Below are 19,359 nucleotides of genomic sequence, written 5' to 3' on the forward strand. Positions count from 1 at the left end.
CTATGGAATTCATTACTATAAAGTACGTTGAGAGCTCCCACCTTGGAGAGTTTTTAAAAAAGAATTGGAAAAAATCATGGCAGTCAGGTCTATTGACAGTTATTAGCCTTGAGATTCTTGGCTATCTTCAGACTGGAGGCAGATTGCTTCACGTACCACTTACAGAAACCATGGCAAGAGAGGGATGACAGAGTTGGAAGGGGCCTTAGGGGTATTCTAGTGCAACGCCCTGCTCAAGCAGTTGTGTGAGAAACAAAATTCCAGATTAAGTTGGAGCTTGGCCTGATTTATACTATTGTGGGTTTATATATTTTAATTCTAGAGTTATAGCTCCAAAATATTTTGAAAACATCAGGATGGTTTAGGTTTTAGTTGATAAAAACTTAAATCATTATAAAAATATTGTAAACCTCTAGTGCAAGGAAACAACATAATTACCCCATTTTCATACAGCACCCACATACACACAAATTATAGGTTTGAGACTAAATGTGACAGTGACTAGTCCAGAGCATGCTGGGTTGAGAGAAAATAAAACCAATGCCACTCCTGGAGAAAGCATTTTATTTATTAATACAAGAATAGAAATTCTGCAATAAATACAATCTAATAAATAACATCTGAAAATAAATAAATATTAATATAAACAAACTTAGAATAACAACCTGACAGGAGGGAGGGAGGGGTGGGCAAAGATGGAGAGAAAGAATGGTGGATGGGGCCACATGTGGGAAATTTCTCCTTTGCTGGTGACAGTGTAAAACCGCAGAGCTTCATCCATCCTGTTTTATGGAGTGAACGGTGTAGACAAGCGGTGGCCACTACAGCTGGCTTAGACAATTATCCTACTAAGGGTAGGCCTGCACATATGATGGATGAATGAATGAATGAATGAATGAATGAATGAATGAATGAATGAATGAATGAATGAAAAAACCATTGAATGAATGATCTTACCTAACCAGGGAGGGGAAAGAAAGCTGAAAACCTACACGTGTTTGTGCTAAACTGAGTATCTCATCTCTGTTTTCAGTTTGGGCATATTTTACAACCTGACTGGAGAGATGCTTCCCATGTAAGTGCCTGATCATAGAATGTCCTTGATAAGCTTCTAATTGGCACAGCCCCTTAAACAGAATGGGGAGAATACAGAGAAATCCAGCTACGGAGGGAGTGAAGTTTAAGGCAACAGGAGCATCAGCGGTGGAGGCTGCAGCTGTTGGCTGCCCTGCAGCTAGGGCTTAATTGTTCATCCTAGAGATGGGAAGGGAAACACTCTTCCTCTCCTTCTGGAAAATGAATGGCCCCTCTAGAAGAGGAAGAGAGAAAGAGAGGGAGGGAGGGAGAGGGAGGAGGAGGAGATATTAATTTTACACAAGGTGGAGAAGGAAGAGATGCAAAGAAACAGGTTGTATAGATGTGTATCTGTTCACCCAGAGGCACAGCTTAGTAGCAGAGAGCAATGCAGCACCAAAAAAGCAAGGGACAAGGAAGAGGAAGAGGGCAATTTTGAGAAGGGGCTGGGAGAAGGCATTGGATTTGGAGTCTTTCAGAAGTGCTAGTCCTTGAGTGGCAGGTCTGAATGATGTCAGTGAATGAGGTGAAGGCAGAGACAATGGCGACGGCAGGAATCAAAAGCCTCTGGTTTCCAGATGCAGCATAACAGCGGAAGGAGGCACCCTTTTGCGCAGTCGGTTGAAGTCTTTGGCTGAGCGCCACAGCCAGGTCTGTAGCTCTTTGAGCAGCCAGAAGTCGTCCATCTTGCGCAGGAAGTGGCTGGGTGGGGTAATCTCTAGAGGGGGCCCTGTAGTTGGGAGTGAATAACCCAGGGAAGCCATGATGCCTGCGATCGAGCCCAGCAGCCCTTGCAGGCTAGCCCGGAAGTGGGCGAGGCTGTGGTGCAGACTTGGCACTGCAGTTGGAGCCGTGCCATCCATGGTCCTCAGATAGCAGAGCAGGTGGCTGTAGGCCTGGTAATTAGCTGCTAGCCGGGCATTGTCATTCAAACTGTGCCATTCCTGAATGTCTACAGTGGCACTTGGCACAGCTTCTACCCCAATTATCCGGGGAGGGTCAAAGTCCGGCTCATTGAAAGGTGGCCCCAGGTAGTTGAGCTGAGGAGAAAAGACAAGAAAGTGTTAAACTCACTTGAACAGGAATACCTACTTTCCCAGTGCTTTCCACCCACCGCCTCTATGAATGCCTCCGTCCTCTCTCTCTCTCTCTCTCTTACAGGCAAGACAAGGAGATGTAAGTTTATGGGATCACAGGACATGAGTCCACTTGCACTTAACTATAAAACAAACAATCTCTTTTTCGGTTGTTAATTCCTTTCCCCCACCCCCATCCCTGATGTTGCTTCATTGATCTCCAGTCCACCAGTGGAAAAGCTGCCATTTTTTAAGCTGTTCTTGTGTTAAAATGGTCCTGCTTATTCCAACAGCCTTAAGCTGTGCAAAAGCTGTCATGTCTTGTCACCCACGAGTTGGAAGGAAAACAGGTGACTTGGTAGTGCCCAGGAATATAGATAAGAGAAACAGAATATAGAACAGCGGTGGGAGCAACTGGTAGAGTTTCTGCTGATGGAAGGACGGATAAGACCTTAGCTTGGTTGTGGGAAAGATCAATTGCAGTACAAGTAGCCCTGATAACCACAATTGGGACCAGAATTTCTGTGGCTAAGCATGACAATTGTTAAGTGATTTATGCACAATTTTATAATCTTTTTGCTACAGTTTATGATTATACGTCAAGAACTACCTGTACACAGTGCTACATGGAAGAGGACATATTTCTGTACGCTGTTGCCCAATTATGCCTGCTGACCAATCCATCCCTGGGCTTGGGCAAAGTGTCCCTATGTCCACTGACTTGCAAAGACCTCGCTGTTATCTGTTGCACTTCTTGCACTTCTATGCTGCTATTGCAGTTAGTAAGTTTCTATCATTGAAAGATCCTTGCTTCCCGGCTGATCATTCTGCTACAAACACAGGCACATGCTGGCTTTATTCACACCTGCCTGCCTGCCCGCCCTGCTGGGCTGCGTTCCTGGGATTCCCCACCCCCTGCCAACAGTGGTGTCCCGCAGGCAGCAGGATTGCCCAGGCAGTGGGGTGGGTGAAGCACCAAGCGGAAGGGAGGTGTGTCAAACCCTGCGGCTGTGTGAAGAACCTGACAAGCTCAGAAGACAAATTAATTTCCTCTCTGTTGCCCGAGGGCAAGTAGAGGCTCCCCAAACAATTTTATAGCAGTAGCAGAGATCAGCTAACAGGCAGGCTGGGACGTGGCCATCACCATGAGACCAGCAGGAGAAAAGAGGGAAAGGAGAAAGAGGAATTCTGTTATATTTAAGAATAGGGGCTTCATGGGGGGGAAAGAATAAAGAAGAGAACATGGTGCACTTGGAAGGTTTTTGGAAGATACATTGTTTGTTTAAGATATGAAGTGATATAAACCTGTATCTGTCAGGGGCTTTCCTTTTCCTAATAATTTCAGTTTTCACAAGTGGACAATGAGCCAACTACTATTAACCTCATTCACTGATCTCAACTTTTGTCTCATTCCCTGCAAGGCTGTGGGCTCAGGCAGAGGGAGAAAGGTGTGTTGCGAACACACAAAAATGCTCAGATTGAAAATGTGTATGAATCTTAAAAATTAAAACTCTGCTTTACATTTCATCATTTATTTGGGATTTATTTAATGGGGAGGATCCAAACTCTATCTAGAACACTGAAGAAAACATCTGTGCATAGATGCAATTAGACCTAATTTCATGTAGAAGGGATCTGGATAGGTTTTGGAGGATCAGCCAAACAGTGGCCACTAGTTTTGATAGCTATTCAGGTAGTCCTCATTTAGTATTTAGTGTTTGGAAGGATGTTGCAAAGAGAACTAGCTAGACAAAAATTTTCTTCAGCAAGTCTCAGGGAAAGGCAGTTACCTTTTAACACTTAATGAAGCCCATGCTTACCACGGACTCCATTCCTTGCGTATCCCACAAGTCCAGAAGACCAAGGAAAAGCCATAGTAGAGATCTGGTGCACTTAAACAACACTTTCACAGCCTCTAAAAGGCTTATGCAGTAAAGATTCTTGTGTTACCAGTCAACATCCTTGCATTTCTTCTGGCTGCCTGATAAGCTTTCTCTATCCATACCTTCTATGGCAGCCTTTGGAAGTAGTTTTGCTTCTACGGAAATCACTTAGGAAAAAGTGTGTAACATCCCTCCAAAAGCTGCCAGCGGGATGGCCTGCCCAATTGTTTTCCTTCCCTGACAGGTTCAGAGCAAAGCTCTGGTGACCATGGGGCACTTTGCCTAGCTATCTTTGTGTTGTTTTGCTTTGTTTTCCCCTTCTGTTTGGTTGCCAACCATTAAGCGTTGTAAATGCTGACCTACTTAAGATCGCCTGTGGGCGGTTCCCCTTACCCCCCCCCCCACCCTAAGGCAGCAACCCAACTTCCTTGACCATCAGGCTCATCTCTTCGCCACTCTCCGAATTCCTCCTCACTTGTGTTAATCTCCTGAATTTTCTCTCTCAGTAATTTCTTTCTTTCATAATGAGAGGAATGGTAGTACTAGCACAAGTCAAGTTCAGGTCATTTCAGTAGATGGGCTGTAAGCATTGGCTCGTGTTCCCCATTTCCACAGGAAAGCTCAGGAAAAATAGTGCTAGGTTTTTCCAATGAGCAATATAGCCTTTCTATAGGATCGGATTTCCCAGTTGCTACACTTATTGGCCTCAGCAATCTCCTTCATATTGCTACAGTGCCTTTCCTTATCTTCATTTCATTTATCCTTACCTCTCCTGTTTCATTTTCAGGTTGGTTTCTTATTAAACATCCTTTCCCAACCTGACACTTTCCAGATGGTTTGAATGTAAGTCCCATTAGCCCCTAGATGAGTTATGAGGGGATATTTATTTATTATTATGTTTATATTGCCATCGATTCACTTATGTGTCTGATGCTTAGAATCACAGTCCCAAAGGTTTGGAAATTACCAGGTTGCAGGAAACAATTTTTAGTTTGCTTTACTAAAATCTTAATCTGTTTGTCCTAGGTTATTTCTAGAGGCCTGGATCATGATCTGATTTCTTGACAATTACGATGGATGGGAGATAGTCCATTATGATATTGACCTTTAATACTCTAACGGCATGGGACTGGCTTATTTGAGGGAATACCTTTCTCCAATTTCATTTACCAGTCCCATTAGATCTCATAAAATAAGTACGTTACAGGTTCTAATATCTTGAGACCCACATTTGGCAGGCCCTAGACGGTGGGTCTTTTTTTTGCTGTAGCACCCATATTGTGGATTTCATCACTTCTCAACTTCTGAAGGTCCCTCAAGATGAACTAATGAGGTGGGTCCCTTATTATTAACATTCTTCCATCTATTATTCTCTTTTCCTATTTTAGTTTTGCTTTTATAAGTTTTAATTATTTTAATAATTATTATATAATTATTATTTATTTACAAGTTTATACAGATTATTGTATGCTACCCAGAGTCACTTTCTGTGGCATGACAGGCCATACAAATTTAGCTAATACATTTTTAAAAATATATATATATATAAATAGACAACAAGTTTGAGAGACCAACTGTTATTACCATATCTTTATTTATATAATTTCACTCACTGGAAATAAGTGTTAACTGAAACCTGGCTTTCTGTGAATCTAATGTAACAGGTTTCATACCTGTTTTCATGTGAATTTGGAAAATTGTGTATCTCTGTATACACAGCTATATATTTTGAAGACATTCAAATCTTCTGTGTTCCATGTGAACATGGGAATGCACCATTAACTGGGATTGGCAAAGTAAATTCCAATACTGATCATCAGTATGCCTATAATATAGGATCAGTATACAAATACTAATCCAATGTATGGTATCTTTCTTCCTTCTAGTTGCTATAATGATAAATAACTGTAATTTGATAAGTATTATAGTATCAATATTTAATTAGGGACAGTTTTATCAACAAATGGCACATATCATCCCAGAATGTAGTTTTTCAATCCCTACACTGACAGAGAAAGAGGAAAAGATCATGATCATCATTTTGACATCTCTCGTGCGCTATCTATCTATCTATCTATCTATCTATCTATCTATCTATCTATCTATCTATCTACCTACCTACCTACCTACCTACCTATCTATCTATCAGCTATCTATCTTTATCTTTACCTCTGCATATATATATATGTGTGTGTGTGTGTGTGTTGGAAACCAGCACAAGCTGAATATGTGCAGAGAGTTGGCTTTAGGCTAAATTGCTTTGTTGATCAGCCTCTTCCAGCTTATTATTACGAAAATAATAAGCTGGATAGCTCAGCAGACTAATGCATTGTAATTAACATCCAGCTGTCTGCAATTAAGTTCGAATCTCACCAGGCTCAAGGTTGACTCAGCCTTCCATCCTTTCTAAAGTAGGTAAATTGAGGACCCAGTTTGTGGTGGCAATAAGCTTTGTATAAATATACAAAAGTATGAAGGCTATTGCTTAACGCATTGTAAGCCGCCCTGAGTCTCCGGAGAAGGGCGGCATATAAATCAAATTAATATATATATATATATCTGTTCATTTCTGGGACAGAAGTTCTCATTAAATGTGCACATCATGCAAACTCAGTGAATGGACACTAGCTGATGTATAATGGCACAATTCTTTAGTTTTCTAGACTGTGAAAATCTGACCTTCTTGATCCGCCTCCTTAAAAAAATATTTCTGGAATGTTGATATACTAGAAAACATGGCTCCTGCATTTTCCATGGTCCAAACCAAGCAAATTCCTGATTTGATAGCATTTGATGCTCAGTGTCAGGGAAAGCTGCCAAAGGGTAGGGCCTGAAATGCCAGGTAGGCCAGAGAGCAGGGATGCCATGTAAGCTGATGAGGGGCTACCCCCACTTTCTGCACAGTCGGGCGTTTCCCTGGCAAGTTCTGACAGACGAGGCCTCACCTCACCCCAGCGGGAGATCCACAACAGATTGTAAACAGGGAGACTCCACCGGTGCCTGAAGGCAGGGAGGAGAAAAGATGTCAGATATTCTGCCAAGTGAGAGCCATAGCTGTGGAGAGAGAACAGTATTTCAGCTATTCACCAGGTAGGAGGAAATTTTAGGTGCTGGCACAAAGTGTCACAGGCACAAAATTTCCATATCCCTAAATCCCTTTTCAAATAATGTGACGAATCAGTCTGTTGCCTTTTAACATCCTTCTCTTGCAATGGGCTTTCAGGATTCAATATCTGCTTATATAATCTTTCCCTTCATATGCACCAGTTTTATGAAGCTCCAAATGACACTGTTTTCTGTTTACAGCACTTATATCTTTCCCTACCACTTCTTGCATCATTTTAATTTCCAGAATGAAAAAAAAAAAAAAAAAAAGGACTAACTGCCTTAGTCCTATGGAAAGGTGACAAGAGGAATCCTCCATGAGGTGCATTAAACCCACATGCCAGAATACACAGAGAGAAACCTGGCCTTCCTTTGCTGCAGAGATATCCAAATGGAGAGAAACACAGAGGCAGAATTTTCCAAGGAGGCCAGTTGGGCAGGAAAAAAATGGAGATGGTTCGAGGAAAGGGGAAAGAAGCAAGAAAAGAATTTCTAGGCCGTTGCTCAGCTCAGCTGCTGCTTCCATTCTCCCAAAGCATCTACACTCACATAAGTGGCCGCAAGCGCGTGCAGCTGGTGTTCCAGATAGCGAGTAAGGTCGTACATCTGCTGGATGGACTGTCTGGTGGTCACTTGGTCCGTGCGGTTCAGTGCAGGCACCCCAGGCAGGTTCCAAAGCGTGGCACACAGGAAGGCAAGGATCCCCCACGAATCTCCTGCAGGGAGCACACTTGTAAGGAGCTGTGGGCAAAGGGAGCACTGTGACCGGGGGAGCAAAGCCTACATTCCCCATCCCTCCTTCCTCCACACCCCACCACTCCCTAGAGAAACCATAGGAGAAAAGGACTTGTCTTGTTCACTCCCATTGAATATATTTCCCCCAAACCCATTGCACAAATCAAATCTACATGCATGGCTCAGACCCTGGGAACAGATAGCTCTTTTAGCTTGGAGTGATTCAGGATATTCTGATGCTGGGGGAAGAGTTCACCAGAAAACCCTTTTGTCAAGCAATGCCATCAACCCTATTTGTCCCATCCTTCTTTCAAACAAGCAAAATGGCTGCATGTATTCTTGTACTAATCTGACATGTCAGCAGAATTTTTTCTGTTTTTTTTTTCCCACAGGAAAGGTTTCCCATAGCAACAATTAAAAGCAATCAAGGCCAATTAAGACTTCCCCAGATGCAAATAGCAACTTTAGAAGATGTGTGCCTGCATGTGTAGGTTTCAGTAGGGACGGGAGAAGAAAAATCCCTAGTACTATTTGCCTGAAACCAAGATAGGTGTTTTCATTATAAAACATGTTACTTGGATTCACCTCAAGTCCAATCCAGCGTAGCCTAAAGGTTACCAAGATTGTTCTAGGATGAAAAGATTCTTACATAATGTTTTTTTTTCCTTTTTCTCTTTTGGAAACTCCTATTCTTGTTTCCTTGCCCATATAGTGCTAGTAGATTCTGGAGTTTTCCAGGTCTCTCTGGAAATATGTATGTCAATTTTGACTCCTGGCAATTTCCTGGACTAGTCCCTGCAGTTTTCTTGGCAACACTTTTTTGGAAATGGTTTGCCATGGCCTCATTCATGGGGTATACAGAGAGAGACTGGCATAAAACCACCTAGCTGGTTGCATGCCTAAAGCAGAATTAGAATTCATACTCTCCCGGTTTCTAGCCTGGTGCCTTAGCCATTATACCAAATTGGCCCTCTTATTGTTAAGGAGAACAATGTCTCCTTAGGGATCCCATCTGAATTCCCAGTGAATGTTCAAAGCTGAGGCAAAGGTTTATTTTCAGCAAGGCATACTAATTTTAAGTGATCTAATACTTGACAGGATACAATAGACTAGTCAGAGATTGTGTGTTAGTGATTTGTGTTCATTAATGTACATTAAACATTGTATGTTTTATAGATAATGAATTTTTGAAATACATTCATCATAAACCATGGGTCCCCAACCCCAACCCCAATCCCAGGGCCAAGGACCAGCACCAGTCCACGGCCCAGCAGGAACCAGGCCACACAAGCCACAGAAGTCCCATCCACACGTGTGCAGGATGCCTGCAGTGTGAGAAATCATCACACACACACACACAAAACACACATACTCCATCCGCAGAAAACCCGCTCTCCATGGAACCGGCCCCTGAGTCCCAAAAGGTTGGGGGCAGCTGCCTTAAACTACAGTTTTTCTGTCAAATATTTAACTATTTGGCTGAAATAATACTCTTAGCCCAAAAGAGAAACCCTATTTCCTAAGTTTATTAGCACACTATAAATGATGTAATTCTAAAAAAATAAAACTTAGCATTTTGAGAGTAAAATTTTGGATGCTAATAGAAAAGATAAACACAGCCAAAAAGCTCTAAGTAATATGAAACATTATATGGAAGACCAAGGCACATTCCTGCATTGTTAGGAATGCCACAAAAATTATTCTTCATTTAGCTTGTTTGGTGTTTCCGTTTTCCTCTGTTGGAGACAGAAATATCTACAATATATCTTTATTTCCAGACCAAGGATAGAAATATGGTTATGCCTGTAAAGCTGCCATAAAAATCTAGCGCATTACTCATGCCAATGCCTCCCACTTGGGTGATTCACCTACGAAGTACGCAGCCCGCCCCAGCCACTCGCGCTTCATTAAAGACTATCCCGTGACATTTTTCAGGGTATGCCACACCCAAGCCCAGCCCAGCCTCACTGATTCCATCTTACTTCACTGCTTCCACTGTTCTTCTGTCCACCAGGGACAGCGCCCACCCATTCTCCCTCCCACGCAACCCAGAGATTTCCTTGCCTTTTATATAAATTCTATACGAATCTGTATCACTATCCTTTTGTAATTTTGAACGGGGCAGGGGTGGTGTCTTAACAAAAGGAGTTTAAAGGATATTGTTAGTTCCAAATGGATGTTAGGTATAGAGTAGCTCTTGCCTGATCTTGATCATTCTTTCTAAAGAGAATGAGGGAGGCTTTGGAAGGCCCTTGCTGTAGCATGAGAAATTCTGCTTCATCACTAATTACATTTGCCAAGGAAATATTCAGTGCCCCACCCTTGTCCTCATTCTGGGAAGTTCCACATAGCTGCTAGGCCCTCAGATACATTGTCAAAACAATTGTCCTCATCCTTACTGATTGTATTCATCACTACTGCTCAAGAAATGGCAATGGCCAACAACCAGCATCCTGCCTCTATAAGGTAGGTGGAGAATAGTAACGGACCATTGGGAGTTCCCAGATGGCCCACCCCCATGGTTTCTCCCTTCAATTGCTCAAATGCATTCATTGCCATTCACTTTGTGCCATGATGGAACTCAGGGGTGAAATGCTCCCGGTTCGGACCGGATCACCCAATCCAGTAGCGATGGCGGCGGGTGATTCGGAGAACCGGTAGCAAAAATCCCTGCCCTCCACCCCATGCCCAGCTGACCCGCACAATCATCAGAGGCTCTTTTTTTTATTTTTAAAAGCATTTTTTCTACATCTTCGGCCGAAAAATGCTTTTAAAAGTAAAAAAAAAAAAAAAGCCTCTGATGATCGTGTGACTCAGCTGGGATCGTCAGAGGCTTTTAAAAGCATTTTTTCTATAACCTCTTCGGCTGAAGAGGTTGTAAAAAGATGGTTTTAAAAGTAAAAAAAAAAAAAAAGTTGGCCACGCCCACCCAGTCACATTACCCCCCCCCACTAAGCCACGCCCACAGAACCAGTAGTAACAAATTTTACATTTCACCACTGATGGAACTGGAAGTTAATTGGATGCCTAGAAAAAGGGAAGCAAATTTGTGTGGTCACAAAGGCTGAGAACTATATAGGATTATACTAATCCTGCATATGGAAACATTCTCAATGTGCTGATAACAATGAGACTTTCTGTTGTAGTGAACTGGGGGAGAAATACCACTAGTCCCTATAAACATTGGTGACCTTCAATGTTTTTTTGGAAAATGCTAGTGATGTAAAAGGAGAAGTGTCAAAATCAATATTTAATATTTAAATGAATAAAGGGGGAAAATACAAAACTTATCCTATAAACTATGATGGACATGTCTTGTCTATATTTTTCCCCACAAAGCCAACAAAAATTAAAAATATTTTATAATACTTGAATTCTGAAATATATCTAAATTGATGTTCAATCTACTTACATCTTACAACAGTGATTTCAATGTGCTTCTGACAGCACACAGAGATTGTTAATCATTGTAAAAAAAACTTCACATTCACATTACTTTTTAATATCCTGTTATATAAGCCAAACAGATAAGAACGAAGTCTCCCTCAAATTGAGTTTGACATACGTAGGTTGTTTTCTTGTAATAATACTGAAGTCTGGCATTGCTTGTGGTCTCCCATCAAAATAATATCCAGGACTTACAATGTTGCTGTAGTTTTTAGATTAGTGAAGGTAAAATAGATTCTGTCACAAATAAATGCATTATTTTACATTCCACTGAAATCTGACTGTCCACTCTATTTGTCTTCCAAATTTTGCTTTTCTGGGATGGGATGTCTCAGAAAAGACAGCATTCAAAAATGGCCTTTACTAGCGGAAAAGAACAGTATTTCCTGCCAGGTCTCTTGGTTTGAATGTGACTACAATTCACATTAGCATTATGAGCCATAGCTCACTGGAAGCTCACTGTGAAATAAAGTTGTACCTGGTTTAGTTCTCCTGTTAGGTTTGTTGCTTTCCAGATAAAAGTTTCCCCTGTATTTAATAGATGGATGAATAACCACTTCTTTGCCTCTCTTGTAAAATCTGCCTTGCTGAAGGTTTTCAGCAGTTTCTCATCTTTTTGAGACAGGAATTAAATACTGCAGCATAACATGTAAAATAGGCTAAGGTAAGTTTAGCACTATTCAAAAGAAAGTAAATCTCACAGGCCCCAAACAGAAAAACTTTGTCCTGCCCATTTGTACATGATGCACTGCTTTCCACCTCTTGCTTCATCATATGGTTTTGCAAAGTGTTCAGCCTGGATACCAGCCACTAGAAGTTTGCTCATCCCTATTCTAAGGGCAGTTTCAACTGTAGGCGCCATCCATTCTGAATCAGAACACTTAGTACCTGCAAACCAAATTAGCGCTATCCTAATCACCATGCTGATTACCAGTGGTCTACAGCAAACTAGAAACTGGCAGGCACTGTATGGATGATTCATCTGCTTTATTCTTATAGCTTTTCTGACAGCTTTTGATTGAGTGTAGTTATTCAGCCTCAGATTGTCTCCTGCTTTTCCTTTTTAGACAGAGTATTTTTTTTCTCAAATAACCCCATGATATCGACTATTTCTACCACTACCCATGACTAAGACCGGCCATACTATTAATCATTACTCTTTCTTTTTCACTCCTTACATTTCCCAAAACACACTTTTAGTGGAAGGGAATATTAGGTGTTACAGATTTAGAAGAGTTTCCTCCCATCTTCTGACACAACTTTGGTCATGGACACAATCTAGAACAGGGGTCTCCAACCTTGACAACTTTAAGACTTGTGGACTTCAACGCCCAGAGTTCCTCAGCCAGCAAGTTGCCAAGGTTGGAGACCCCTGTTCTAGAACATTTCATCAGGGATGGGGCCGAAGACATGGCCTCGCTCAGATCTGCCCAGCTTCAATTGAGGCTTTGGTTTCTGCTTCTCCGGCTCCCTCCACTTTGTTCAGGGGTCTCTGTCTGCCAAAAGATTTTGGCTTGGGCTACAAGGGAGGCTGGTCATCTGGTTTCATAGAGTCCTCTGCCCATGTAATGCTGACTAGCACTTGTCAAAGTGTTTGCTGGGTCTTAATGTGAAGGTGCTTTTTAAAAAGAACACTAGACTTGGATTTTTTTTCCTTGCTAAAAAAATAACTTCACTGCTCTTTTGAAAGTATGATAGTCTTATGCTATGCAGGAAGTCAATTTAAACCAAGAAAAAGAGCCTGGTTTTGCCAGATGTACGTTCCCGATTCTGACATCAGAGTGTTTATTTATTTTTGTGTATTTATTAGATTTTTATCCTGCCCTTATTATTTTTATAAATAATTTAAACTGGCAAACATACATAATGCTCCTTCCTCCTCCTATTTTCCCCACAACAACCCTGTGAGTGTGAGGTGAGTTCGGTTGAGAGAGACTGACTGGAACTGGAACTCACAGTCTCCTGGCTTCTAAATGATTAGGACAATGCTAGTTGCAACCAACTGAGGAACTGGAGGCATGCACTTCATGGCCATGAGGAAGAGTCTTTCAAATAATATGGGGACCAAGTACAGCCTTATGGGTTTCTCATGGTTATTGGTTTAATTGCTAACATCCGTAGGAAGCTGCAGTGAACACATGATACTTGGGCTGACCTAATAAGCCAATTGAATGTAGAACATTGTGAAATGGTATTTCTGCAATGCAATGTGACATAGTGAAACATTTCATATAGATCATCAGATGCCGTCTCCAAATTCTTAACGTAATGGAGAAACTATTTTTCCTATTTTTCCCAAACAGAATGCATTAGCAAGCTGACACTGTATCTCATTGTTTAAATAAAGATTATAGTAGCTTTTTCACATTAACACATAATTGTACCACAATTTGTCATTGCAACAATAATCCCTTATAGGAAGCAGGAATAAGACCACTAGTTCAAATCCAGCACTTTAAGTACAATGTGAGCTTTAATCAACGCAAAAACATACACACAATTATCAACAAGACAGCATGTGAGAAATTGGAAACAAAATTCCATTCTCTCTCAAAATTCATTAGCAAGTTGTACAACATTTCAGGTTCATTTTCTAGAATCAGGTTAGAGATCTGGGCCTTCCTGATGTTTGGGATATAATTCCCCCAGTCCATTGATACTGATTGTGTTGACTAGACCTGTTTAAGTTCAAAACATTTCTCCTACTTTAGATCTCGACATCTTTTTAAACCCTGCAGTAACTGAATTCACACAATCAGTTTTGAGTATTTGTTGAAAAATGAAGATGCTTGTTAGAATTTACCAAAATCAATAGTTATTTATGTATTTATTTATTGGTTTGATTTATATGCTGCCCTTCTCCGGAGACTCAGGGCGGCTTACAATGCGTTAAGCAATAGCCTTCATATTTTTGTATATACCTGCTTAGTAGGGCTTTTGCCCCCCCCCCCTAAGCAGTGTTCTTTTTTATACAAAGTCAGCTTACTGCCCCCACAATCCGGGTCCTCATTTTACCTACCTCAGAAGGATGGAAGGCTGAGTCAACCTTGAGCCTGATGAAATTCAAACTTGCAGTAATTGCAGGCAACTGGCAGCTAAGTGCTATTTAACAGTGCTTTACTCCACTGCTCCACCAGGCTCTTATTAAGTTAACCCTTCTCCCCCACTCTCCCCCCCTCCCAAAATGAACTGCATGTATTTTTCACACCTCCAGTTTAGGAAGAACTCGATAACTACTTTATTTAGTTTATATCCATTCTGACAGAAAGCACAAGTCCATTTTTTTCTTATAAAATTAGTCTCTAAAAATTGACTATGAACTAAGACTTGATTTCTTTGGGGAAAATATATGGAATTTATTTGAAGGAAATCGATACACATTTGTGTCTGTGTGCACGTACACACTTATGTACAGTAGAAAAGCAGATTCAAGGTTTTACAGAGAACAGCCACAAGGAAGAAATACAGCTTGTGAAAAACCAGAGGTTTCTCCAGCCTTCCTCAGCATCAGACATTGAATATCAAAATCTGCCTTAAGCAAAGGCGAACTTATTGGTACATCACAAGGCTGTGAAAATGCCCAGGTGGGTTTTCAGTCCAAATATTCCTTTTCTGTTGAAGGATAACTTTGGGTGGGGTGGAAAGGGGCTGAAAGGGGGGAAAGGGGGTGAATCAACATCAGTGTCTGATATTGACTTGCTGCTACTGATGAGTCACCAGAAAACTTCTTCCTCTGATGCCTGGAACATTTTTGCAGCTTTAAAAAAAAATGTTTTCTAAAAAGATGGTGATGTTCAATGCAAGAAGATTCAGCAAGAGGAGAAGGAGGGGGTAAAATGAACAATAATAGTAATAGTCTTGGGTGTTAAATTCCAAAAGTTGTTCAAGTCTGGAATACCACTTGAGCACCATCAGCATTGACAAAATCAACATCAGTCGATTGCAAAAGGCAGCTTTACTTGAAACAGCTTATATCCTGCAACAATACCTTTAATATTGTTAAACAACCATATCTGCCTATCCTAGATACTTGGGAAAGACTCAATAAGTGGATAAAAACACCAAACTTAGCTTAAATATCTAACTAACTAGGCGACTAACAATAATAATGTATCATCATCCTGAGATGAAATATTTTAATATTATTAAACATCTGCCTTTTCCATATCCTTGGGAAGGATTCAATAGGTGGACAAAAATGCTTAATTGAATCTAAACATCTGGGTGATTGCGTGACCAGCCTGAATAATAATAATTGAGGAAGCAGTCACCTGAATCATACGGGGTGGAGCAACAATGATAGCTCAATCACTATTTGATTTACAAGCATGTATGAGCTCTTCCTCCTGGCCACCCACATTAAAGGGCTTTCCTCCAGGCCTGGGAGTGTCAAAAAAAGATGATGGTTGGCATGCACTTCACGGTCCTTATTGCTTAGCCCTGTTCTGCTTCAGTAACCAAGGCAGGGAGGGGTGCTGCTTTAGAGATTAATGCAGGACAAGCAAGGAAAGTAGCTGACAGATCCCCCCCTCCTGCTTTCTCTCCCACAAAAGATCAATCCTAATCCAAAGGGAAAAGCCATCACCAATCTCCTTTAAGGTAGGATGTGGCTGGGGCTGAGGAAATGAGAGCCTGTCTTTGGGCCACCCCCACCATTGCTGAGTTAAAGTGCTTTCCACCTATCCTCCAGTTGACTGAAAAATCTGAGAACTGGAATGGGCAAGTTCTTTAGTCCTGAAGTAGAAGTTCAAGGAATCCCAATACAGAACGTATACTCAGCAGTAAGAAGAAATCTAAATATATGTAATTGCAGGAACAAAACCACAAAGTCTGATTTTATATACCGGTCATTAATTTCTGCAACTTACAAAAAATATTTCCAGTAGGTATTTTTCCATGGAGGCCCTTTAAAAAGTACTCCATTTTTGTTCATAATAACAGGTTCATTGACCTTTTCTCCCCTAAAAATCCCATGATCTTGAAGTATAAGTAATCTTGCAACATAATTTTTTCCTGCATTTAACTGACCATTTCCATATTATGATCTGTTACAGAATGCATAGAATTTTATAACCATATTTTTATAGTCAAATAATTTATATGAACATTTCAAGATCTTTTGCTTATTGTTTATCATAATGTACTATATCAAAACTTCCAAATTGGAAGTGCATTTGTTCTGTAATTTCCTTTTCTTTTTGTTAATACTTCAGTAAGAAATTTAAACTAATGTTTAAATGGCTAACAAGATTTCTAACGTATTTCAGATGTTCTAAAATATCCGAAATTTCCAAGCAAATTTTCCCAGAATTTCATTCATGCCTTATCTTGTTTTTAAATGTTGGAAAACTGTTCATTTCAGTGTTTTGTAACATATGTGCTAATGGTATGAATTACTGAGCCATTTTTGTATGGTAACTGCAAAAAGTATAACCGTTGCATTTAAGTAACTTATTAAGTTTTTTGGAATCAACTTAATTTTTTAGCCATCCAGATAAAATAAATTTTAGAGCACTAAAGTTTTCTCCCTTCCCCTGAGCTATAAGGTGCCAAGAAATAGAGAGGTCAGGCTCCACACAGATGCCGTGATACATTTGGTAAACGTATGTGGTGTGCTACATCGCTACCTGTATTCATTAGCTAGCCCAGGTCTGTTTTAGATAAACAGATTCCAAAGTCAAATTTTAAAAAGAGGGAGGAAGTGGAAGAGGCCTAGCCCATGAGGAGCAAAAGGAAGGGTTAATAGAAAGCAGTTGAAAGTTAAATGAAATTAGTATAGAAATTGTTTTGTATAACCCACTCCCTACCCACCCTGTAAAATATGTTAAACTTGCTTGATCTTTCCTTTTCCCTCACTTTAACATCTTCTTGGCTTTCACAACAACCTCCTGAGACTGAAGGTGGGAACAATTAGCAATAAAGATTGGAAGTCTTGATTCACAAGGCCCATAACTGTGAGGCAGATGTTGAATCAACCTGAGCTGCAGATTTCCTAGTCTGTTCTACACTGGCAAAGGACAAATGCCAAAGACTACATTGCAACTCATGTTAGGTGTGTTTTGCAAGGGAAAAAAATGTGCACTTGATTTTTCTGGCATTTTTCTTTTTTTGTTGTTGTTGCTGCTGAGAAATGAGCCATTGCATAGAGCTTTTAAGAAGCAACACACCCCTTTGCAAACATGTTGCAGAAGGAAAACTGTTTCCTCAAACATACCAATCCTCTGTAGGAAATGCTACACCCCTGAGAATGCCATTGCATCTGTAATAAAGCAGGAAAGGTGTGTTTGGGTTTGCTTAGCAACCTGAAATCACAAACCATCAAACAACAGTAACTGTTTGTGATTATCAGTAAGATTTGCCAGGGAAGCCCACATTGAATCTCTGTCAATTTGGCAGTTCAGAGACTCGCATGACTGTATCTGCTCACACTTTAATTAAAAGCTGCATCTACAGAGCTGGTATCAAAAGCAACATCTGCTGAGCTATGGGACTTAATGAGAAATAGAATGATTGTAATTTTTTTAAAAGAATTGGTATGATTTCCTGTCAAGAAGTAGACATGCAGCTTTATCTTCGAGAAGATGCCATAGGCAGGGAACCCATTAGTTATATTTATGTTTATTTATATTTATCAATCTGTAACCCAGAAGATTATATATAATCCCATACCATTTTATCATCAATCAAAACATGTGGACTATATTTTTATTTTACCCCTCACAAATTTGTTTTCTCTGAATTAGATATGAAGATTACATAAAACGCAGAACTAACTAAAAGTCCAAATCCATGTTAGCTGAACCAAATTCATGAATGCAGAAATATAGTATATATTTCTATAGTATGTATGTACTGGTAAAATCCAGAATCTGTCATCTTGATTAAGTTTGCCATTGTTTCTTCGTAGGATTAAACTCTGCTCCATCTTTCATTATTCTTGAGCCCCAAAAAACAGTATTGTCTACCACCTCTACTTTTCCATAGTCAATTGTAAATTCACTAAGCATACTGACTAGCACTACCTTATCTTCTTAAAATTAACCATTGGCCACAATTGGATTTTCTAATGAGATTTTTAAAATCTTCTACAGTATGAGTTTAGCTAATCAGTAGTATTATTTACAGTAGATAGTGGCAACAGCCAAATTTTGAACTGTGACTATAAAAACAAGGTATTTTCTAATAAATTAATGTTTATGTTTTTAAATGTATTACATAGTTTCTATATAATAATAATAATAATAATAATAATAATAATAATAATAATAATAATAATAATAATAATAATAATAATAATAATAATAATAATAATAATAATTTTATTTCTATACCGCCCTTCTCCCGAAGGACTCAGGGCGGTGTACAGCCAATTTAAAAACACAAGACACAACAATAATTAAAAATTAAAATAATTAAATAGATTTGGCCGATTTAAAACCCCAAAAATTAAAATACCCCAATTTAAAATTATTATATTGACAGCCCTGCCTGGCGGAACAACAGGGTCTTCAGTGCGCAGCGGAACGCCCGGAGGTCGGAGATCTTACTTATTTCCGGGGGCAGTTCATTCCACAGGGTTGGGGCTCCCACAGAATATATCTATTCAACTTTCTATCAAATTCTATCAAATTTTAATTGTATTTGTATTTTGCTACTTGTCTTTCAGCTGTAAAAAAATAGCAGTAATAGTATTTGTACCATCCAAATATGTCAACTGTTAGTGCTTCAACCCTCCTCCCATCTGATTCAAGGGTGAAATCCAACAGGTTCTGACAGGTTCTGGAAAACCGGTAGCGGAAATTTTGAGTAGTTTGGAGAACCGGCAAATACCACCCCTGGCTGGCCCCAGGAGTGGGGTGGGAATTGAGATTTTGCAGTATCCTTCCCGTGCCATGCCCACCAAGCCACAACCACCAAACCACACCACGCCCACCAAGCCATGCCCACAGAACCGGTAATAAAAAAATTTGGATTTCACCACTGATCTGATTCCAGCTGTCAACTCTGCCAATATTGACATTCACTAACATGTTTGTTGT

The 19,359-nt window shown here is 40.2% G+C and overlaps 1 protein-coding gene across 4 annotated transcripts in view; it reads right to left on the reverse strand.

Annotated features, from left to right (window-relative positions):
* Nucleotides 1-547: 547 nt before the first annotated feature.
* CLCF1 (cardiotrophin like cytokine factor 1) overlaps nucleotides 548-19,359 on the reverse strand; it is a 51,913-nt gene continuing 33,101 nt past the window's right edge. Inside the window, exons 2-3 of one of the 4 annotated variants that reach the window (XM_087881605.1) lie at nucleotides 7,743-7,879; nucleotides 548-2,114 (exon numbers count right to left, since the gene is read on the reverse strand). In XM_087881605.1, the coding sequence (XP_087737731.1) occupies nucleotides 1,632-2,114; nucleotides 7,743-7,879 (620 nt within the window). In that variant the 3' untranslated portion in view covers nucleotides 548-1,631. Of the gene's footprint in view, nucleotides 2,115-7,687; nucleotides 10,662-19,359 lie in introns of those variants that run through there. The other 3 variants (XM_034433879.3, XM_087881604.1, XM_087881603.1) reach the window with 3 other exon arrangements.

The sequence above is a fragment of the Pantherophis guttatus genome, chromosome 1 (assembly GCF_059756535.1).
Source record: "Pantherophis guttatus breed Tessera chromosome 1, ASM5975653v1, whole genome shotgun sequence".
In the NCBI taxonomy this organism is placed as follows: Eukaryota; Metazoa; Chordata; class Lepidosauria; order Squamata; family Colubridae; genus Pantherophis; species Pantherophis guttatus.